This window comes from Phycodurus eques, chromosome 18 (assembly GCF_024500275.1).
Source record: "Phycodurus eques isolate BA_2022a chromosome 18, UOR_Pequ_1.1, whole genome shotgun sequence".
Taxonomy (NCBI): Eukaryota; Metazoa; Chordata; class Actinopteri; order Syngnathiformes; family Syngnathidae; genus Phycodurus; species Phycodurus eques.
Window position 1 is genome coordinate 1,692,473 of NC_084542.1, and position 24,518 is coordinate 1,716,990.

General features: G+C 41.8%; 1 protein-coding gene across 4 annotated transcripts in view; it reads right to left on the reverse strand.

Annotated features, from left to right (window-relative positions):
• rev3l (REV3 like, DNA directed polymerase zeta catalytic subunit) overlaps positions 1-24,518 on the reverse strand; it is an 85,078-nt gene that overhangs the window by 47,116 nt on the left and 13,444 nt on the right. For 2 of the 4 annotated variants that reach the window (XM_061704561.1, XM_061704560.1), the window contains exons 2-5: positions 10,338-10,527; positions 10,141-10,215; positions 6,622-6,782; positions 3,145-3,286 (exon numbers count right to left, since the gene is read on the reverse strand). In XM_061704561.1, coding sequence (XP_061560545.1) covers positions 3,145-3,286; positions 6,622-6,782; positions 10,141-10,215; positions 10,338-10,527 — 568 coding nt within the window. Of the gene's footprint in view, positions 1-3,144; positions 3,287-6,621; positions 6,819-10,140; positions 10,216-10,337; positions 10,528-24,518 lie in introns of all 4 variants that reach the window. The other 2 variants (XM_061704559.1, XM_061704557.1) reach the window with 1 other exon arrangement.

A 24,518-nucleotide genomic window follows, 5' to 3' on the forward strand; every position in this document is an offset into this window, starting at 1 on the left:
AGTTTTTGATATCCTCTTTGATATGCTGATGTACTTCTATTTGAATTCAAAAGATTCATTACAAATACCACACATACAACATTCACGCAGGAACCTTTATCTCACAGGGCTGAGTGTAGGTTACTGTATGAACACATCAGAATCAGAATCATCTTTATTTGCCAAGTATGTCCAAAAACACACAAGGAATTTGTCTCCGGGAGTTGGAGCCGCTCGAGTACGACAACAGACAGTCAATTTACAGAGCATTTTGGCGACAGAAAGACATTGACAAAAAAAAAAAAAACAGTCACTGAGCAGTAAAGGGTTGCTAGTTATCTGGTAATGCTGGTACATTTTTTTTTTTTTTTTTTTTTCTTTTTTCCCCCACAATTGTCAATGATGCAGAGTCCTCTAGCACTTAGAGCAGTTCGAATGACTCATATTGCAATAGTCCGGTGCAATGACCAATGTGCAAAGGGCGCTGAGACTTCAAGGAGTGTATGCGGTTTAAAGTGACGAGTAGTGCGATCGTCTGGGACAATGTCGGTTGTGCAAATGTTACAGCTACTCCTCAATCAGTGTGCAAATGGAGCAGATGCTACTCTGGCATGAGTGGCCAGTATATGCAAATAGTGCAGCATGGCGAGACAACTACAGTGAGTGCACGAGTAATGTATAATTGGCCCCACAGAAATGTGACAACGAACTCAAGTCAAAAAAATTCCAGCTTGTTGTAATGGGTCAGGTGGAGGTCAGGTGTTTAAGAAGTTGATCGCAAGAGGGAAGAAGCTGTTGGAATGTCTACTAGTTCTAGTTTGCATTGATCGCTAAGGAGCCGGAAGAGGCGGTGACCGGGGTGCGGAGGGTCCCAGAGGATTTTGCACGCCCTTGTCTTAGTTCTGGCAGCGTGCAAGTCCTCAATGGTGGGTAGGGGGGTACCGACAATCCTTTCAGCAGTTTTGATTGTCCGTCGCAGTCGGAGTTTGTCCTTTTTTGTAGCAGCACTGAACCAGACTGTGATGGAAGAACACAGGACCGATTCGATGACCGCTGTGTAGAACTGTCTCAGCAGCTCCGGTGGCAAGCCGTGCTTTCTCAGAAGCCGTAGGAAGTACATCCTCTGCTGGGCCTTTTTGAGGACGCAGTTGATCTCGGTCGCCCACTTCAGGTCCTGAGAGACTGTAATTCCCAGGAACTTGAAGGTCTCGACGGTTGACACAAGGCAGCTGGACAACGTGAGGGGCAGCTGTGGCGAAGGATGCCTCCTGAAGTCCACGATCATCTCTACAGTCTCGAGCGTGTTCAGCTCCAGGTTGCGTCGGCCGCACCGCAGCTCCGGCCGCTCCGCTTCCTGCCGATATGCAGACTCGTCACCGTCCTCGATGAGGCCGATGACAGCGGTGTCATCTGCAAACTTCAGGAGTTTGACAGTCGGGTTCGCTGAGGTGCGGTCGTTCGTGTAGAGAGAGAAGAGCAGCGGAGAGAGGACACAACCTTGGGGCGCACCATTGCTAATGCTGCGTGTGGATGAGGTGGCCTCCCCCAGCCCGACCTGCTGTGTCCTGCCCGTCAGAAAGCTGTAAATCCACTGGCAGATGGCAGGTGAGACGCTGAGCTGGAGAAGCTTGGATGAAAGGAGTTCAGGGATGATGGTGTCGAACGCTGAACTGAAGTCCACGAACAGGATCCTCGCGTAGGTCCCTGCACTGTCGAGGTGTTCCAGGATGAAGTGCGGTCCCGTGTTGACTGCATCGTCCGCAGACCTGTTCGCTCGGTAGGCAAACTGCAGGGGGTCCAGCAGGGGACCTGTGACACTCTCGAGGTGGCCCAGCACGAGACGTTCAAAGGACTTCGTGACCACAGATGTCAAAGCGACAGGCCTGTAGTCATTCAGACCCGAGATTGCAGGTTTCTTGGGGACTGGAATGATGGTGGAGCGTTTGAAACAGGATGGTACTTCGCACAGTTCCAGAGATCTATTGAAGATCTGAGTAAAGACTTGAGCGAGCTGGTCCGGGCAGACTTTGAGGCAGGATGGGGACACATGGTCCGGGCCTGCCGCTTTGTTAATCTTTTGTTGTTTGAAGATGCGTCTCACATCCTGTTCATGGATAGTTAACGCAGAAGTCAGAGGTGTGATTGTGGTCGCGCGTGCGGCCGGGTGGGTGTGGGGTGTGAAACTGTCCTTTTCAAATCTGCAGTAGAAGGTATTCAAGTCGTTGGCTAGTGTGCTATTGTTCTCAGCTTGGCAGGTATAAACCAAGTAGGGCTCAGAGATCGACAGACTCAGGTTAAATAGTCCACAGAGCACAGAGTCCAAACCAAACATGGTGAAGCAGCATTTAGCTATTATGCTGCACACAAATGTTGCCAACAGAACTGATGTCAGCCCCAAGTGTGCATGTTTTTAAGTCCAGGTTAAAAACCTTTTTCCCCCCTTGCTTTCTTGAGCATTTCCACTTTTAAATATTTCTTGTACTGTACGCTGTTTTAATTGTATTTTTATTTTATTCTCTTTGTTTTAAATGTTTATAAGCAGGGTTCTTTTCTTTGTTTTTAAATGCTTTTAATCATTTAAAGCACATTGAGTTACCTTGTGTATGAAATGCACTATATAAATAAATTTACAATTCAAAAACTACTTAATGAATGAATTAAAATGTATTGCACATAAAAGTTAAACATTGTACCTAAAGAAATGTCTCTAAAACAGTTTTAATGCAAGTGTACTGAGCTTAAAGGTTAAATACAGCTGAATGAGCCTGTACTTATTGCACAGTCACACTGGTTGAATTTTTTGGCTAAAACATTACTGTATTGCTTTCCAAAACATGAATTGTTTCGTATCGTATTGTACTCGATGAACCAATATTGTCCTTGAATTGAATCGGCAACCAATAATTGTGAGACGAATTAAATCGCTGCCAAAATGAATCGTTACACCCCTCGTGATAACATTGGAAAATATTGATGCATCCTCCTTAAAGTTTGCATATTTTTTTTAAAAGCGCAGACAGCATGTCAAAATTATCTTTGCAATAAATAGAGACATAAAATGCAAATAAGTGGTGGTTCCAAAACTGAACATATTGTATTGCAGATGGATAAATAAAACTCTCAGGGACCAATTACTCAAGGAGATGCATTGTTGGTAGAACTCACCAGGGAATGGTGTTTTCCTCCCAGCGGAGAAAGGTGCCCCCAAGGGTACTGTCATTGAGTTTGGATGTGCAAGGGGTCTTCCAGGGACTGGTGCTAGAATGACTGCTGGGGGTCTGATTGTGTGGCGCTGCTGGCACGTCCTCTGAAAGACACATTAAATGCGAGTGTAATACCAATTGTGGTTCATGCATTTGGTACCTGGGCCTTCACTGGGGATTTACACAATTTATCCACCTTTTGATAAGGCCACTAACACATGGCAGTGATAGAAACGATCAGTACTCAGACATGGAAAGACCAAAGGCATGAAAAAGGTGACCCAAAAAAGAAAACAAAAAACAAAAAAACATTTGTTTGGGGGGATTCCCCGGGCCCCTGAAGAGAATTTCTTTAATTTTAACATAAATTAAGCAATCTGGACGACTCTGAAGAGTACAATAAGGCAAAAGAATAATACTCTTCACGCAGAAAAACTTATTTATACCGCTCAAGTACATGTGGATGTACACATTTAAGATTAAAATTTGCCTCATTTCTTGGCTTTTTGTTTTGACCTCCAACTTGAGCCAGGCCCATCTCCACCTGCACCTGATGCCTGCTCCAAGCTGTGCCACATGAATAGCATCCTCCTCTTTAAGCACTCTCATTCTGGAAAAGAATTGACTAAAATCATTGTCTGTTTCACTTCATTTTTCACAATTACCAACTTCAAAGGCTCATCCCAAATGCATCCTCCAGGAAAATATTCAGTACAATATTTTTCAGTTTTTATTGGGCATTTCTGAATTTGAAGTTAGTTAAAAAGCTGTTGTTTTTGTTCATCGGCCGGGCTGACTTATCTGGTGTTAACACTTAGGCCCGGGAAGCCCAATAGAAGACCTTGTGTGAGGTCATGTGACTTTCTTGTGTCGTTTGATTGGTGAACTAGACTTAAACGTAAATAGTGCTTAAATTGGATTTCCGCAAAAAGCGCCCGATGCGAAAGTCGAAGTCTCGCGCACAAAATAGTTGATAAATAAAAATAGCGAACGACATTTACATCATTGGAACGTAGTAAAAGTACTGTTACTTCTTAGTAGCAGAAGTGGCGGAAGTGTTTTTTCTGATCTCGTCAACTCCTGTGACTTGTCCAAAGCAGATCCCAAGCGCACAGGCGAAACCTCAGGCTGCATATTCGTCCGCCGCAGAGTAATATTCAGAAATTACATCTGTGTGTGGATGAGTGGAATGGATCTAGCTGCCAGTGTTCAAGGAGTACGAAACAGCGAATGATGTCAGAGACGGCGACCCCCCACCCCCAGGAAAAACTCATCGGATCTATACGATTCACGTAAATGGCCTATTTTGAGTTCGAAACGGCACATTTTGCCGAAAGGAGAATTTAACGGATTTAACGGACAGAATGGTAGTGTCTGGTTGGAACGCAAAATCCCCTCTTGCAAAGGACAAGGTCCGTTAGTTCCAGAATTTGCCCCTCTTGTTTACTGACGCAATCAACAGACAGACTGGTACCCGTATTTAATAGGAGGAGCAGCTGTTCTTTACTTGGGCACTCATTTTGTACACGTCTCTCGAACAGGCTATACTTTAGAGATTTTTAGTGATGTACCGAAATGAAAATTCTTGGCAGAAAATGTACATTTAGAGAACGTCGAAACACCGAATCAAATTACTATGAGAACTGCCGACCTATAGAAATTCACTTCCGGAACAATTTGTTTGACTTTCCGTATTTTTAAAATTATGTCAAGGAGATTATCACGGGCGGTTATTGCAGTATATTTAGTAGTTGGATAAAAAATAATTCTGCATACTGTTGAATTGCACAACATAATCATTATTCTGTAATCATAATTGTTAATGAATGATGGCTTCAATATGTTATTTTAATATTAAGGATTTTATTGCATCGACCTTGTCATGGTGGATGCAGTTTCAGCCAAATGTCTTCTCTTGCATGCTATTTGTATATTTCCTGTGTCTACTATTGCTGCTGAAATTATGCAAGTATCCCCATTGTGGGACAAATAAATTATATCTTGTATTATAAATATTTATTAAATAAATTTATTTTAACATTTATAGGGCCATTTTCCCCAGTGATGTAGCGCGGCGGTGACATACTAATTCATTTCCGGTTTCCGGGCCCTGTTAGGGCTATCTAGCATGGTATATTACAGTAACTTCCTCTATAAACACGTACCAATTTGCCGGTTATTTTTCTCTCAGTCTGTCCTTCGTGATAATGAATCTGATACTAAAAATGTAGTTTATTATGCTGCATCGACAACTGACGTGAGGCGCACGTTGGCCTCCGCGGGTCGGCATCCTATTTGGTCGCGTTAGCTGTAGCTCATAGGTAGCTGGGGCGGCGCAAAATGGCGTGCAACAAGTATTCCTCTTACCCGAATAGCGGAAAGTAGCAAGGTTGGGACGCTCCAGTTTGGGCTAGTAGCCGCTAGCATGACGATGGCAAAGCCACACGGTTCCCACAATTGTTTGCAACCTGCAAATTTGAATTATTGCAGTAATAAAGACATCTTTGCTGTTAAGGCATGTTTATGTTACCACTAGCTTGTTGAATGTGTGTATTATTTGTCACATTTATGACAGCAATGTTTAAAGGAAAGTTTCGGTAAAATTTAAAAAAACAAGTACAGGTAGATTTTATGCCCACTATAAAGGTGTGTACTGTGTCTGTAATGGGCTTCAAAATATAGTCACGTTTCCCTTCATCTTGAACTGCACATAATTAGTCTAGCCCCTTTCATAATTCGTTCATTTCCCGTAGTAAGAACTGCAGCTTTGAAATTTGGGGACAAAGGAGATAAACTGTTGTACCTAGTGTTGGTGTAATGTGGTTCTTTGTTGCATGGAGTACTGACTGACTGAATCAGTTTGGTTGGTGCTTGAGCCTCCTTTTGTCAGGGACAAGTCAAGCGTGGATTTTTTTTTTTTTTTTTTTTTTTTTTAAGTGTGGAATTCCCATCCATCGCTTGTGGTAGGTGCTCACTGGGATGGTACAAAAAGAAAACTGATGAACAGAAATGGTGTGAGATTTGGACAGAAGGATCCTTGTTTGACTGCCTGCAGACCCTGTTAACAATCCCAATCATCGAAAGGGTGGGTTAAGCATAGTCTACCGGTCGTGGGGGGAGGGGTACCAAATGGCCCACAGCCTAGCAGTTGGGGACCACTGCTTTACAGAATTATGTAAAATAATCTTCCTTTGCTCATAAATGGCCATTACAAATAAAAATACTGTTTCGCTGACTGGTGTCCTGAAGCTGATGTGTCAGTGAAAGCATGCCACTTATTTAACTCTGGGAATGATTTGAGACAATGAGATGATGTTTTAAAATATAGCTAACAAGGTTATTTTCTTTCAATCTGTTCAAGCAACACTACAAAGGTAATCTGGGGAAATTTTTTTAAAGAAAATAAATGCACACGTACATCTTGATCCTTGTCCCCTACCTTTGTTTTTGGGCCCTCGGAACTTGACCGCCGCAAGGTTAAGCAGGTTCATGCCATACAGGTTGAAGTCGATGAAGAGTTGCAGCAGGAATGGGATGTGACCCTCATGGGGCTGGTAAATCTTGTTCATCACTGCTCCGCTCTGCAACAGCTCACAAACCCTGCAAGAAACAACGTTCTGAAACGAGATCTGCAAACTGGAGTACAAAAGGAACACCATTATGACACTCAATACTCTATATACAAATCCGACAGCTTGGCATAAAGACAATGTTTAGGGGTGGGGGGGTTCATTCACTAATAAGGTAAAGCAAAAGCAAAGCAAATATATCTATCTATCTAGAGTTTGCATGTTCTCTCCGTGCCTGCATGGGTTTTCTTCGGGTACTCCAGTTTCCTCCCACAACCCAAACGCATACATGGTAGGTTAATTGAAGACTCTAAATTGCCCGTAGGTGTAAATGTGAGTGCGAATGGTTGTTTGTTTATATGTGCCCTGGGATTGGCTGGCGACCAGTTCAGGGTTTACCCCGCCTCTCGCCCAAAGATAGCCGGGATAGGCTCCCTAATGAGGATAAGCGGTACGGAAAATGAATGAACAAAAAAATATGCAGAGGAAGTATTTCAAACTTCCCTGTTGCACAGTAAAACTGTTCCAGCACAAAAGGCATACCATTCTGCAAGGGCATGTCGCTGAACAGGAAAGGTAAAAAATATATAAAAATTTAATTAAATTTAAAAAATTAAAAAGGGGGGTGGCAGGGGAAAAAAAAAAAGATATTCTTTTAAAAATTTAAGACAACGATAATTTGACAATATCCTAAAAAAATAAAAAAAATAACCTGTGTAAATCTCTACTTACTTCCCAGGACATTTATTGATAGACAGTGTTTATTTTCAGACATGCAAACACCAAAGGCATGAAAAAGATGACCCCCCCCCCCCCCCCCCCCTGATATATATACACACACACACACACACACATATATATATATATATATATATACACGTATATATATATATATATATATATATATATATATATATATATATACATATATATGTACACACATATATATATATATATATATATATATATATATATATATATATATATGTACACATATATATATATATATATATATATATATATATATGTATATATATATGTACACACATATATATATATATATATATATATATATATATACACATATATATATATATATATATATATACACACACACACACACACACACACACACAGGGATCTGGGGGGGGATCTCCCGGGCCCCCGCAGATATTTCTTTTGATTTTTAAATAAAATTAAGCAATCTGGAAGCCTCTTAACGCAGAAAAACGTATTTACACCGCTCAAGTACATGTTGACATACAAATTTAAAATTTGCCTCATTTTTTTGCTTTTTTGTCTTGCCCTCCAACCCATCTCCACCTGCACATGATGCCTGCTTCTCGCTGTCCCACATGAATAGCACCCTCCTCTTTAACCACTGTCATTCTGGAAAATTTACTAAAATCATTCTCTCTTTCACTTCATTTTTCACTATTACCAACTTCAAAGGCTAATCCCAAATACGTCCTCCAGGAAAATATTAAGTACTGTATTTTTCTGCTTTTATTGGGCATTTCTGAATTTTAAGTTAGTTCATTCTGTGTTGCGATATAACATAACATCGCTCCGTTGCTGAATACATTTAACATTAACATCTGTAAACTAATTAGATAATTGTAGGCGCGTTTCCCAATTAATACAAGATGTACTAGCAGATCAGCTCTTTTCGCCGATTTTACGTGTGCGTCGCGGTTCCGCGGGGACCACAACCAGGGCCACGACCCGCAGCACTTCAAAGCGAAAATACAAAAGACCAGTGCAACAAATACGACACTGGCTGATCTGATGAGCAAAAATGTTGCTGAAACGTAATGAGTAGCAATAGAGGATGTCTGCTCCAGAGGTGGGTAGAGGAGGCAAATATTGTACTCAAGTAAGAGTCCTGTTACTTGACAATAGTGTGACTCAAGTAAAAAGTAGTCCTCCAAAAAAATTGCTTGAGTAACAGTAAAAAGAACACGGTGAAATAATTACTCAAGTACTGAGTAAGTAGTGAGTAACCTTCATTTTTTTAACCACAGCATAAATATCAATAAAATAAAAATGACAAAATAAAATGTCGGCCGAGAGCTGTTAGCCACCTAACCGCAAGTAAACTACTACCGAACATGTGCTCAGGCTTCGTGTTCAATCGATGGTTGTTACTTTTGAAATAATCAACTTGTGTTTGTGTCCGTTTCACCGCCGTGTGCTGTTTCTGTTTCCTGTTTCAATTCACAGCAACACACGATGTCCTATTTGTCTTTACGCATGCCTATTTTCTTTCTATTACCATTATTATTTTTTCTCTCTGTATGTTACCCTCCAGTTCCCCCTTTTGGATTTAATTAAATGTTCTTTAAAATTCCACTTCTTGCTGTGTTTTGTGTGTGTTTTGAGTTTAATAGTGAAACCGCTGTGATCTATAACTCTTAGTTCATCCATGTTGGTTTTGCTTGCCACCGAGTCACATGACTGAATCATGCTCCCTGATTCAGCAAATGAGTACTTTCATGTGCTTCCTCCTACGCCGTCCATGCACCCGTTCGGTTCTTTTCTTTTTGAGACAGTAAGAACACTCGATAATGTCAAATTGCACATCGTTAAAGCAACATTCACAATTATATCGAAGGCAATATATATCACCCACCCCTATTGTTGATTACAGTGTCTTATCCATTTTTATAATCCAAATATACTGGCAAGTACATTGAGCAGAAGGAAAGGTAGTTTGCGCGATATACATACAAAAGTTATTTTCCAGAAAGTCTTCTGTTCTGTCATCATGGTGAAAATGGGTCCACTCTCAAGGTCAAAGCATGACTTATCAACAAACATTTGTAAGGGTCTTAGGTCAGTGATGTTGGATGAGGTGTTTGATGGGGTTGAAGTCAGGGATCTGTGTTGGTCAGTTAACGGAAGTTCTTCTCCAGTAAAATTATCCAGACATGCCAAAAAAATGCCTTTTTTTTTTTTTTTAACTGGAGACCAAATCATTTGCAGTTTCATAAAAAACTTCTATAAATTTTGGTAAAATGAACAAAAAAAGGTGTTGGGGGGCTGGGTGACTAAACCTGCAGGTCCAATTTTTTGTGTTGTCAGTGGAGGTTTTATTCAATCGTTTTATTCGATCGATCGATCGATTTTTACACTGTCACTTGAACCATGCAATGGAAATCCAACCTAAATTGTCTTCTCCAATCCTAATGATTGAGAGATAATGTGTCTCAAGATTTTTGTACAGTACAGATTACAAATTAAACCAAACATCCCATGGGCTTTCTCCATTCTCACAATTTGTACAACTGAATATACAGCAAGTGACTAGCTTCTACTAAGTTCTGGCGGAATGTACGCACAAATTTCCCAACCCTTACGAATACCATTCAAATGGCCTGTAATCTTACCTTTTGATCATCTGTGGATTATACAAATAGATCTTCATAAAGTGTTTCTCCTTGCAGTGGTAGCCATAGAAAGGCCTGGAAGACAGCATATTCCAAATATAATTTTATTACTTTTTAAGGATCTGCGGCATTTAGGTTTTTAAGTTCTACTTGACACTGTTATTTGGGACAAGTGAAAGAAGCATTTGGGTACTTACATGCCAGAAACAAGCACCACCTTGAAGATGTGCTGGACATCAGAGGCAGGGTTCCCCATGGCAACATTGAGTGCTCTGTCTATGCTGAAGGCGACCAGACGCAGGTATAGTTCTGGTTGCTGTCCATAACCATCATATGGAATATAGATATATGGGAACACGCCGTGAAGGTGGAGACATGTCTTCTGACCTGCCACATGACAAAACGATCAGCATCGGGTGATTAGCATCCAGCATCAAATAAAAGACAGGCACCGATACCATTATATAATTCAAGAAATGCATATATCACAAAAGGCCCCATAACTGGGTGTCTCATTAAACCCTGTAGTTGATATTTGATAATGATATGGATGCATGCATCTACTGTGACTGTTATGAGGAAGAAAGTTATCATTATACCGCATGAACACACAGTTGCACTACCTGTCCTGTTATCTTATTACGGCATCTTTTCAGACACATAGAACATCATATGGTTTCACTATAGAGCCTTAGATCAGGGATGGGCAACTAAAATGATGGTAGGGGCCACAATTTTTTTTGTCAGTGTTACCAGGGGGCCACATGGCACGATTTTCTTGGTCAACTTTTCTCAAACCGCAGCCTTGGCCATTGCATCATGACTCTCTCTTCCTGGCACTACAGTAAGTGATGTCAGCTGTTTCGGGGTGAATGGTATTATTACAACTTAAAACTGCTTTGTTAAAATAGAGGAAACTTTTCTTTATTATTATTAATCTAGGGGCCACTCTGAGTGTGGGCGTTGGGCAAGTTTCCTCATTTCTTGCATATTTAAAATATATTTTAAAAAATGAATTGAGGGGCCACTCCCAAAAATGCTCACAGGCCGCATGCCACCCAGTTGCCCATCCCTGCCTAAGATAGTTCATTATAATATCAATGAGGCAAATGGGTCACTTCAGTATTTTGGACAACAATAGCTGAATTGAGCTTGAAGAATGCCAAGCTTCTATGTTGAGGTTGATCTTGCATTTTTTAATTTTAAGCTGTGAAGGCTCATGGTTCCATTGGTCATAATCAGGAAGGGTGAACATGATATGGTGAGTGGCTGTAGCCTTCTATCGAACGCCTCGCAGAAAGAAGAGTTGACACCGAGTATAGTGTATGCAGGGTTACAGCAACAACTATGGAGGAGGAGCATCAGTAAGGTTCTTGGGTTGATCAAACAGCTCAAAGTCTTGAATGCAAGTGATAAGAAGTGATGTCAGTTGGTACAGAGAGAAGGAGAACGATGAGTTTGGTAAGTATGACTCCCTCACAAACATTGCTGAGGAGTCATCTGAGGTGTTGCAGACACCGCGCTGTTGATCCTGTTCCTGCAGCATACTACAGTCAAAGGTACATTATGTTCTTTGTGGTTATACACGGCACAAGACCAGTGTTGAGATTAAAACAAGATGCTCCACATGAGGAGGCGCAAAGAAAATGAAGCCATTGCTTTCTCAGCTCACGTCTGGGATAGCTGGCAGAGAGTTAGAAAGCAGGAGGCAGTGCTGAGCAGCGGCTTGACTCTTATCCAGGCTTGTCTAAACATGTTCGCCTCCTCAGCCATCACTTGGGTTCACTTAAATTGAGTCAGTGTTATTTCCTCAGGGAACCAATGCGGGGGGGAAAAAATGCACGATAAAAAGTGCCAGCCTGTAGTGCTGCTATGTGGGCTCACTTCAGTATTTTGGACAACAATAGCTGAATTGTGCTTGAAGAAGGCCAAGCTTCTCTTTTGAGATTAGTATCGAATAATGAGATGATTTGAAGACAATAATAACAGACAAAGACAATACAGTAATGGCTAAAAGCATTGGTACATTTTTAGCCATGAATGTATTTATTTTTCTTGAAACTTTTTTTCCAATATTACTATTATTTTATTTTATTATTATTTTACTCGCTACTACGGTAAATTATTTTCTGGGTTAGCTTAAAGTTATTTCGTTTTATGCTGCTGTTTATGCTTTTTCGTTTTTCCTCAGGGAAACTATGCGAAAATACCATCTTAAATGGCCAGAGTACCCAAAGTGTACAGTATATTAAGTTAAGTCTTGTTTAGAAAGCTCATATTGTTTAGCTAAATTCACATGGTGGGGCAAACACAGAGAAGCTCATTTCATATAAATGCAGGTTTCTGGTTTACCACCCTTTGGGGAGGATTTGTAAAAAGGTCCAGCATGAAGGGTCACATTCACACCTACGGACAATTTAGAGTTGTCAATTAACCTACCTATGCATGTTTTTGGGATGTGGGAGGAAACCGGAGTGCCCGGAGAAAACCCACGCAGGCACAGGGAGAACATGCAAACTCATGAATGTGAGTGCGAATGGTTGTTTGTTTAAATGTGCCCTGCAATTGGCTACGACCAGTTCAGCGTGTACACCGCCTCTCGCCCGAAGATAGCTGGGATAGGCTCCAGCACGTCCGCGACCCTAGTGAGGATAAGCGGTACAAAAAAATGGATGGATTGATTTGTAAGAGGCCTGATTAAAACTGAAGGTATCCAATGTCATGTGTTTTTTTTTTTTTTTTTTTTTTTTTTGCTGCCATGACGCATATCTGAATTGCGCCACTTGAGACCATTTGTGAATTGATAAAATCCGTGTTATAAACCGGACCTTTCTGCTTTGGTGACTAGAAACCTATTAATCAGTATGACACAATTTACATTTTTCACCCTAAATGTTCAAAGTACATTTGACTACACAGAGAGGAAGCAACTAATTATGTGTTTGCCCTAAGTCTGGGTCAGCAATGCTGGCACTGCTCATCCCAGCCACTGCTACAGTTCCAATGACTTCATAGCTGCCAGTGTGTGGTTGTATCCATGTATGAGCGAGGGTCATTCTAAACACATCTTGGTAAATGTTTGTACAGGACAGCTCTCATATTACAATGAAGGAAACATCCTGGCAGTACAAAGCCTTTGACGACCATAACAAGAAGGGGATAAAGAGTAATTATTATTATTATTATTTTTTTTTGTACAGTATGAAAGACAGCCAGTCTATAAAGCAAGAGACACGCTAAGAAGAAAGAGTGCCAACCCATGAATTCACATGCATCCAAAAGGATTGGATCCTAACCTCTACAGATTAAATAACTGCTGGACAAGATGGCGGGGAGGGGAATACACGGCTGGTGTTTGAGTGAGAGCGGAAGAACTCTAAACTTTATGACACACATTACATTGGCCTGTGCTCTGTGTGCGTGCGGGGTTCTCAAATAGTTTTTTCAGTTAGATGTCCAGGGCGCTGTGTCTTTTTTCTCTTTCCTCCCAGTTCAAAAGGTCCTGCCTCAAGGGTCCATATTAGGGCCACTGTTGTTCACAATTTATTAGAATAATCTTTGTGATAATTTGCCTGATGCTCCATTTTTATGCTGATGATACATTATTATTTACTATTTTTCAACAAAAAGCGACTAGCGTATTTTATTTCTGCCAACACACAATAAGAGCATTTTCGGTATGACAACCAAGGCTCGAATTATGCGGTCTCGCGTTGCAGTTTGCAGAGTTAAAATTTGCATTTTGCACCTCAAAAAACACATTGAAAAGCAAAACTGTGAATCAGTTTGACCGTGGAGACGGTCACAAAGATGGAACCATGCAGAGGCATACGTGACACAAATTTACGTCACCAATGTGTGGGAGGTAGAAGTGAAGTTATTAGGTTGAAGTGCTCTTAGGAACCTTAAGTGCAGCAGAAACGTTTTTGGAACCTTGGCCAGATCTGTGCCTTGCCACAATTCTGTCTGTGAGCTCTTCAGGCAGTTCCTTTGACCTCATGATTCTCATTTGCTCTGACATGCACTGTGAGCTGTCAGGTCTTATATAGACAGGTGTGTGTCAAGTGCAATCAGTATAATCAAACACAGCTGGACTCCAATGAAGCTGTAGAACCATCTCAAGGATGATCAGAAGAAATGGACAGGACCAGAGTTCAATATGAGTGTCACAGCAATGGGTCTGAATACTTATGGCTGTATGATATTTCAGTTTTTCTTTTTTAATAAATCTGCAAAAATGTCAACAATTCAGTTTTTTTCTGTCAATATGCTGTATATGCTGTGTATACATTAATGAGGGAAAAAAAATACTTAAATGATTTAGCAAATGGGTGCAACATAACAAAGAGTGAAACATTTAAGGGGGGGGTCTGAATACTTTCCGTACCCACTGTATGTGCTCTTTCTGGCGTCTGTGAGCGGTAATGAAAGTCAACTTTCTTTCGAGTTTGTCAGGTTTTGTTAGGGACTTACAGGACAAAACACGCCTGAACACACTATATACGAGCCTTCATATGTCGGTGGACAGACTCTATATTTGGCAACCGATTCCGTGTGGCCGCCATTCATGTTTACATCCACAAGGTGCGTTCAGCAACACTCCGTAAATGGGAGAAATTGTTCTTTGTTCAGAAAATTATTATTTGTATCTGGATGCTTTAGGTACAACACTGTTTAAACATAGTTATAATATAAAATTTATTTTTTTGGTAATATAAGACTAGATAATTAAAATATTTTGTTAATATAGTCAGTCAGAGGTGCTAGGAATGCAAAGTTATCAATGTCCTTTCACCATCGTTCCTGTCATACTGTGTTGCATGTTTTTGTTTGCACATTAAGGACAAAAGTCCTGTTTTTGTTTTAGTTCCTCATTTAAAAAAAAAAAGACCATTGAAGCAACAAGTTTTTCCTCATGTTTTTGAGATTGTAGGGTGAAAGCTGCAGCTGGCTACTAGTGTGGAGTGAATGGGTGGCAACAATGGAGAAATGAAATGCCAGTATTTTGACGGTATTAGCCCGTCGGCAAACACATTGGGGGGGGGGGGGGGATAAATATTACCTCGTTAATTTTTGGAACACTGAACTTTGAACTAGTTTGCATAGAAAATGAACTTTCCCAACACTGTGTGTGGCTTTTGTTTATTACGAAGTTAACAAGTACTGTATGGAACCATAAGATTACTTACAGGTGCTTTTGCTCTTTGTAGTCACAGTGTGATATATGGCCAGTATTGTATACTACCATCTGATGATCTGTAAGTGGCAAAACTTTGAATCAAGTAGGTAAAAAAAAAAAAAAAAAAAAACATGGCAAAAGTGGCCAGAGACGAACGAATAAGAGCAAAATGGGTAATGGACCAATGCAATGAGGGGTTTTGTGAAGTCAGATGAAGGAAACATTTGTTTGCTCGAGGTTTCGTGATTTTCGTTTGAATAAATTGAACACTTCCGAAACTTGTTGTAGTACAAAGAATATTTGTCTCATTCCTAATCAGCTGGTCTAAGCTCATAAAAGGACAGCCATGAACCTAATGTTAAAATGCTAGCTGCTTAAGTGAAGATGCACAAAGGCTGTTAATGCTTTTTTTTTTAATTAATGCCTTCTTTATGCACAACATTAATTTAAGAAATAAAAACCGTTACATATGATATATATATATAAAGGCGTACGTTATTGAAAAGGTACGTTAGTGAAAAGGTCTTATTTTCTCTTTTGTATTCATAATTGCTCTTTAACCAAGCAAAAATATAGTTTATCCAAATACTCGATTCTGCGATAGAATTTTCAGGAGGACACTTGAGTACTGAAATATTTGTTAGCTGCAGACCTACATTCAATTCCCCCTGTTATACTGTCGTATTTTCATTATTTACTAAAACCCTTGCTTCAGGTCCCTCTGCGATTAATCAGCAAAAAAATTGCTCCTCAAAAATAGAAAGTTGCTCCTCAAATTAAGAAATTATTGGCAAAACTGCTCCTCAAAGAAAAAGAAATGTCAAGCCTTGGACAAGAAACGAGCCCGGTGGAAGGCATCACAGTCACTCGCGCCGAACATTTTACAGAACACAAAGACATACTACCCATTTATACGTTCCAAAAGCAGGTTTTTTTTTTAATAAAGATCGACATGTTGGAAACTTTTGACCTGAGGTATCTGCTTCCAAACCGCAATTATTTTGCGGAGGTCACCTTGCCTAAACTGCACAACTCTACAGAGAAAAGATGTGTTACTCTCCGAAAACAGACATAACTGTATGGACCAACAGAGCCAAGCAGTTAGACAGCTTATTTGAATTTCAAATGTTAATTCTTTTTTTTTTTTTTTTTTTTAAGGACTGTGTTTATATACTGTACGCATATTGACAAAAGGGACATTTTTAAGAGCACGCACGTCCCGCCCTATTTTAGTCATACTACATGCACCACATTGATTGTTCCACTTCCACGGTCCCCTTTTTGCTTTCCACGAGCATACACTTTAATAATTGATTATTTAAAAGTACTATTCAGTTGGGACATTGTGTTAAACAAATAAAAACAGAGTGCAATGATTTGCAAATCACGTTCAACCTATATTTAATTGAATACACTACGAAGACAAGATATTTAATGTTCAAACTGATTAACTTTATTGTTTTTAGCAAATAATCATTAACTTTTAATTTGATGGCTGCAACACGTTCCAAAAAAGCTGGGACAGGTGGCAAAAAAGACGGAGAAAGTTGAGGAATACTCATCAAACACCTGTGTGGAACATCCCACAGGTGAGCAGGCTCATTGGGAACAGGTGGGTGCCACGATTGGGTAGAAAAGGAGCTTCCCTGAATGGCTCAGTCATTCACAAGCAAAGATGGGGCGAGGTTCACCTCTTTGTGAACAAGTGCGTAAGAAAATAGTCGAACAGTTTAAGGACAATGTTCCTCAACGTACAATTGCAAGGAATTTAGGGATTTCATCATCTACGGTCCATAATATCATCAAAAATTTCAGAGAATCTGGAGAAAGGACTGCATGTGAGCGGCAAGCCCGAAAACCAACATTGAATGCCCGTGACCTTCTATTCCTCAGGCGGCACTGCATCAAAAACCGACATCAATGTGTAAAGGATATCACCACATTGGCTCAGGAACACTTCAGAAAACCAGTGTCAGTAAATACAGTTTGGCACTACATCCGTAAGTGCAACTTGAAACTCCACTATGCAAAGCAAGAGCCATTTATCAACAACATCCAGAAACGCCGCCAGCTTCTCTGGGCCCAAGAAGATAGACTGATGCAAAGTGGAAAAGTGTTCTGTGGTCCAACGAGTCTACATTTCAAATTGTCGTCTCCTCTGGGCCAAAGAGGAAAAGAACCAAGGACTGTTATGAACCCAAAGTTCAGAAGCCAGCATCTGTGTTGGTATGGGGCTGTTTTAGTGTCAATGGCATGGGTAACTTACACATCTGTGAAGGCACCATTAATGCTGAAAGGTACATACAGGTACATACATATGCTGCCATCCAAGCAACGTCTTTTTCATGGACGCCCCTGCTTATTTCAGCAAACCACATTCTGCATGTGTTACAACAGCGTGGCTTCGTAGTAAAAGAGTGTGGGTACTAGACTGGTCTGCCTGCAGTCGAAACCTGCCTCCCATTGAAAATGTGCGGCGCATTATGAAGCATAAAATACAACAGCGGAGACCCCGAACTGTTGAACAGCTGAAGCTGTACATCAAGCAAGAATGGGAAAGAATTCCACCTACAAAGCTTCAACAATTCGTGTCCTCAGTTCCCAAACGTTTATTGAATGTTGTTAGAAGAAAAGGTGATGTAACACAGTGGTAAACATGACCCTGTCCCATCTTTTTTGGAACATGTTGCAGCATAAAATTCAAAGTTAATGATCATTTGCTAAAAACAATAAAGTTTATCAGTTTGAACGTTAAATATCTTGTCTTTGTCGCGTATTCAATTAAATATAGGTTGAACATGAGTTGCAAATCATTGTATTCTGTTTTTATTTATGTTTAACACAACGTCCCAACTTCATTGGAATTGGGGTTGTAGATGAATACAAGAAACCTTTGTAGGCTGTCATCGCTGCCAAAGGATGTGCAATCAAATATTAAGGAGGGGTCCCATATTGCTGCACATGCTGTTTTCAGGTTTTTTTCTTTGAAATTACAATTTCTAAGTTGGAAAAAAAATCTTTGTTAAATTACTTTGGAACACCAATTAAAGGATGATGATGGATGGATGATATAACTTTGGTAGATTTCAATTTACCCCTCCTTGAGCCGTCACCTTATCGTGGTGGAGGGGTTTGTGTGTCCCAATGATCCTAGGAGCTAAGTCGTCTTAGCTCCTAGGATCATGGCCCCTCCCACCACCTGTGGGAGGGGCCATAGGGGTGGGTGCAGCGCGAGCTGGGCGGTGGCCGAAGGTGGGGACCTTGGCGATCTGATCCCCAGCTACAGAAGCTGGCTTTAGGGACGTGGAATGTCACCTCTCTGGCAGGGAAGGAGCCCGAGCTGGTGTGTGAGGTCGAGAAGTTCCGACTAGATCTAGTCGGACTTGCCTCCACGCACATCTTGGGTTCTGGTACCAGTCCTCTCGAGAGGGGTTGGACTTTCTTCCACTCTGGAGTTGCCCACGGTGAGAGGCGCCGAGCAGGTGTGGGTATACGTATTACTCCCAGGCTTGGCGTCTGTACGTTGAGGTTCACCCCGGTGGACGAGAGGGTAGGCTCCCTCCGCCTTCAAGTGGGGGGACGGGTCCTGACTGTTGTTTGTCCCTATGCGCCAAACAGCAGTTCAGAGTACCCACCCTTTTGGGAGACCTTGGAGGGGGTGCTGGAGAGCGCTCCCGCTGGGGACTCCATCGTTCTGCAGGGGGATTTCAATGCTCACGTGGGCAATGACAGTGAGACCTGAAAGGGCGTGATTGGGAGGAACGGCCCCCCGATCAGAACCCGAGCGGTGTTCTGTTATTGGACTTCTGTGGTCATCACGGATTGTCCATAACGAACACCATGTTCAAGCATAAGGGTGTCCACACGTGCACTTGGCACCAGGACACCCTAAATCGCAGTTCGATGATCGACTTTGTGGTCGTGTCATCGGACTTGCGGCCCCATGTCTTGGACACTCGTGTAAAGAGAGGGGCGGAGCTGTCAACTGATCACCACCTGGTGGTGAGTTGGCTCCGATGGTGGGGGAAGATGCCGGTCCGACGTGGCAGGCCCAAACGTATTGTGAGGGTCTGCTGGGAACGTCTGGCGGAATCCCCTGTCAGAAGGAGTTTCAACTCCCACCTCCGACAGAACTTTGCTCATGTTCCGTGGGAGGCGGGGGACATCGAGTCCGAGTGGACCATGTTCCGCGCCTCCATTGCTGAGGCGGCCGACCAGAGCTGTGGCCGTAAAGTGGTTGGAGACTGTCGTGGCAGCAATCCCCGAACCCGTTGGTGGACACCAACGGTGAGGGATGCCGTCAAGCTGAAGAAGGAGTCCTATCTGGCCTTTTTGGCATGTGGGACTCCTGAGGCAGCTGATGGGTACCGGCTGGCCAAGCTGAATGCAGCTTTGGTGGTCGCTGAAGCAAAAACTCGGGCATGGGAGGAGTTCGGCGAGGCCATTTAGAAAGACTTCCGGACGGCTTCGAGGGAATTCTGGTCCACCATCCGGCGGAAAGCAGCAACACTGTGTATAGTGGGGATGGGGTGCTGCTGACCTCGACCCTCGGGCTCTCCCTTAGAGATAGGGTGAGAAGCTCTGTCATCCGTGAGGATCTCAGAGTAGAGTCGCTGCTCCTTCACATCAAGAGGAGTCAGATGAGGTGGCTGGGGCATCTGATTCGGATGCCTCCCAGACGCCTCCCCGGTGAGGTGTTCCGGGCACGTCCGCGAGGAGACCCCGGGGACAACCTAGGACACGCTGGAGAGACGACATCCTTCAGCTGGCCTGGGAACGCCTCGGGATCCCCCCGGAAGAGATGGATGAAGTGGCTGGGGAGAGGAAAGTCTGGGCGTCCCTGCTAAAGCTACTGCCCCCGCGGCCCGACCTCGGATAAGTGGTAGAAAATGGATGGATGGATGGATTTCCATTTATTTCTGAGGATACAGTATTATACAGGTTATGCAAAAAATGAAGGGGTGCCAATAATAGTGAGCAGGACTGTATGTCATCCATCAACAGGCATGCGGTTAGGGTGAGAAAAGTGATGACTATTTGTAAGGGCCCATGACTGAATGAGGTCCTAGAAAATTGGGGATTTTTCAGTTCACAACATTGAGCCCCAAAGTGATTTCATTTCTCCATGGGGCCCCAAATACCCGGCTGCACCACTGAGAGTAAAGCCAGATGACGATGATGAAGGTCCAATTGAGCCTGTCCCAAATAGACTACGGTAATTGCTTCCGAGGCTACTATCAAAATCCACACTTATGAAAGGCACAGGATGTAGTGACAAATAGAAACCTGGTAGGATGTGGAGATGTATATAAATTGTGAGTGTACAGAATGGCTACAGAATGTGCTGTCTTCCGAGAGAAAAGATGCAGATGTTGGGGAATTTCGAGCTGGGCAGCTCAAATTTTGAACAGGAAGATTCAAGTTCACAATTACAAGTACTGTGCAGTGTTTTTCAGCATACACATTTTACTGCTACTCAAAGTAAAAACAAAATTAACAGACAATTTGGTCTGCTCAGTCTAAAAATGAATTCAACTTACAAAAAAAATGGTAGTAGGGACCCCCACCTATTCACCGTTCTCCATTGACAAATTCACCAATTTGCATTTTTTCCCCCGTCGAGCCAATCCTCAATTATTCGCTGAAAAGGGTATTCAGTCACTCATTCGCAGAATATCTATAATGAGGGTTTTTTGTAATGTTCTAAGATGCATTCCACACGATGACGCCAAAGCAGAGTTCATAGAAAAGTAGTAATTTGTGTCAAGAAAGTACGTAGAAGTGATACATCTCGACTGTTCTAAGATTTTCAATGTCATGGAAGAGCTAAATTTATTCTGGGTTGTTAGCAGACGTTACGAAGAGTCTCCACCACATTTATGTTTTTGCTCTGCTGAGTGACAATTAGACGGCACGGTAGCGGACTGGTTAGCACATCTGCCTCACAGTTCTCACCCGGGCCCGCCTGTGTGGAGTTTGCATATTCTCCCTGTGCCTGCGTGGGTTTTCTCTCGGCTTTACACGATCAAGATTTTTGAGGCCAAACACCGATCAGCAAGTTTAAAAAAACGATAACCCATCACCGATCCGATCACAAGATGGAGGAATGTGTCTATTGAAATGACCTGTTCATTTATTGTATATACTTGTGTACTTAATTGCTCAAAAGATTATATTTACAATAAATAATGTATCTTTGTTCCTCTGTTTTATTCAGTGAGGCATAGTGACAGAACAAATGATACATGGTCTTCTATTACATGGCAGGAAGTAAATACAGTCATTAATGTATCTACTTTTTGTGACATTTTTGTTTGTTGGTGTGCCGTGAGATTTTTCAATTGTAAAATATGTTCCTTGGCTCCATAAAGGTAGGAAATCACTGCTCGAATCAGATCGTGTATTCTAATCAGTCAGGTCAAACCAACATTACAACGTGACATAAATAATGGGTGCGAACTTACTTCATTAAATTACTTTATTTTTAATTAAATGACTTCACCCACACCGAAACTTTAGAGCATGAATCGACAGAACGGCGGCATGTGTACGTCCAACCGTTCGTGCTACCAGTAGCTTGCTAGGCTACATAACATTTTATTGCCTGCTTGTGTATCATATTAAATGTACGTGAACATACGTCAAGCAAGCGTTAAACGAACGTCCTCTCCTGTCCTGAGCATCGGTGACCACCAACAGACGTTTACCCCCATTTTGTCCTTATAATACCGTCGGCGTGCGCCATTCTTGTTGTCGTCGCCACGGTAACGAGTGTATCCGGTCGCATTTGAGTTGACAAGATAAAGCCCAATGATCGTAAAAAACGGGATGCGGTGGTATCGGAATACAAGATTTTATTGCAGTAGTCTGACAGTGCAATCGTGAAAGAGCAAATTTGTCTTGTAGTCTGATCGGGCATTACGTGTTGCCTGTCTCAGACGTGTTGTCTGTCCCACACCGCCGACATTTTTTATTATTATTTTTTTTTTAATAACTTCATTGGCCGTCAGATATTTACAGTACTATGTCAAAAGACATGCGACAAGGCTAAAAATAAACTAGCTTTTGGATTCAAATATACTGTGATCGGCGAATTATGACAAAGCCGATCAGCATAAAATCCTAAATATCGGCCGATACCGATCAGCCAGATAAAATCGGTGTGAAGTCGAGTTTTCTCCGGAACTCCGGTTTCCTCCCACATCCCAAAAACATGCATGGTAGGTTAATTGAGGGCTCTAAATTGCCCATAGTTGTGAATGTGAGTGTGAATGGTTGCTTGTTTTGATGTGCCTTTCGATTGGATGGCGACCAGTTAAGGGTGTACCCTGCCTCGCGCCCAAACATAGCTGCGATAGGCGCCAGCATGCCCGCCGACCCGAGTGAGGATAAGCGGTATGTAAAATGGAATGGAATGAGTGACAATTACACATTTCCCCCTACCACCCAAAGACATGGAGATCCTCAAACCCCTTAAGAATACACGAAAGGCTGCAATCCAAATGACATGAGAATGACCCAGGATGTGGGAGCCCGGATTCTCATCCTGACAAGAGTCAAGACTAGAGCAATGAACACAGAATGTGTGACTCATCTGCAATGAGCAGAGATAATTTGAGTTGGTTATCCCTTAGAGGTTTAGTTAGTTTTCCATTAATGTTTTTGTTGTTGTGTTTATATAAGAGAAATGGCGGTGCGATTTTTCTTCTTCAGGCATAATTGAAACTTTTTGCAAACTTTTTTTGGTTGGTAGGATATAGAACAAGCTATGTAATTGCCAATCTCCTTTGTTTTCCACTGTAAAGTGCCACTGCCTGAAATAAATGCGTAAATATGTTTTTAAAATAAAAAGGTAATTAAAGATGTTGTGGGACACCCCCCTTAGACACACAGAATGCCAAAATCCATGACGACACGTACAATATTTAAGAACAAAGAATGTGTTCGAGGCACTTTTGTCATCGGCGACATGCATTACATCTGACACAAAACACGCTTTCACTGCCGTTTGTCCAATCACATGGTCTTCACTCATTCGTGTGGACTTGCACTAATCAAAGGCAACTATCTTTTAATGACTCCACATCTGAAGCTATGGCCCTCTTTTTTCAGCGCTTTCTTTTTTTTCCCGTTTCACCTTTGTGCTTTCCTGTTTCACTTTACTCTTAACGGCAAAAAAAAAAAAAAAAAAAAAAAAAAAAAAAAAAGAAGGGGATGTGCTAGAAGCGCATCGTTGTAAGTCCGACAAAAGCCAGGCTCACCCTTGAGGCGAGATGATAGCTGGAACCCTGCAGGAGACAGATTCGCCCCTAAAACAAGCCAAATTATTCATGGCAAGAAATATGCTGCAAAGGTTTTCCTATAATTCTTGATCCTTGGGGTATTTTGACAAAAGCATACCACAAACATGTTGCTAAGACGCCGAGGAACTGTTTTAAATTGTAAAAAAAAACAAAAAAAAACACGTCTCTCTTAAAGCTTCCGAAATAGTATCAAAGGTGAAACATCGCGAACAGTGACCAACGTGCGAACTTAACATCTGAGAGTCACTGCAAAAGCCCCTGTGTGTTGAGATTTTCACTGTTTTGCTGATTCGCCACCCATCAAAAGCTAGGCTTATATTGCAAGTCAAGTGCATATTTTTAATTTACGGGTCAACACTACATGACAGTAACATAAAAATAAATACTTTTAAACAGTACATTAATGCTGATGTGTCTCCCAAGGGTAAACTCCAGGGGATCCCATGAAATGCCTTTTCCTAGTTCAGAAAGCACACATGGACAGACTGTCCAGGCAAAACCTCATGCACCCTCTACTACTATGGAGAGGGGAGGAATATTTCTTTTATTTCTAAATGAATTCATTCAACACAACAGTCCTGCCCTGCTGGTGGGGAGAAGTGATCAAAAAAGATTCCAGTTGTATTCTTTTGGCAATAGCAACCATCCGGCCTCTAGTTAAGATGCGTAACAACAGATCTTTGTAAAACCAAGATAAAAGTAAAGCAATAAGCCTAAATAGATGGGAAAATTATTGGCACATATCCTTGCATGGACAGTAACAGACCAGTGACTGTAGTGGAAATGAGACATGAGAGCAGGAGAGTTTAGCTGGAGGGAAAGGAAGTGCAAGAAGTGAGAGACATGAGCAGTACATCCAGTGAGAGTGAAAATTAGGGGGGGGGGGGAAAGGGAAA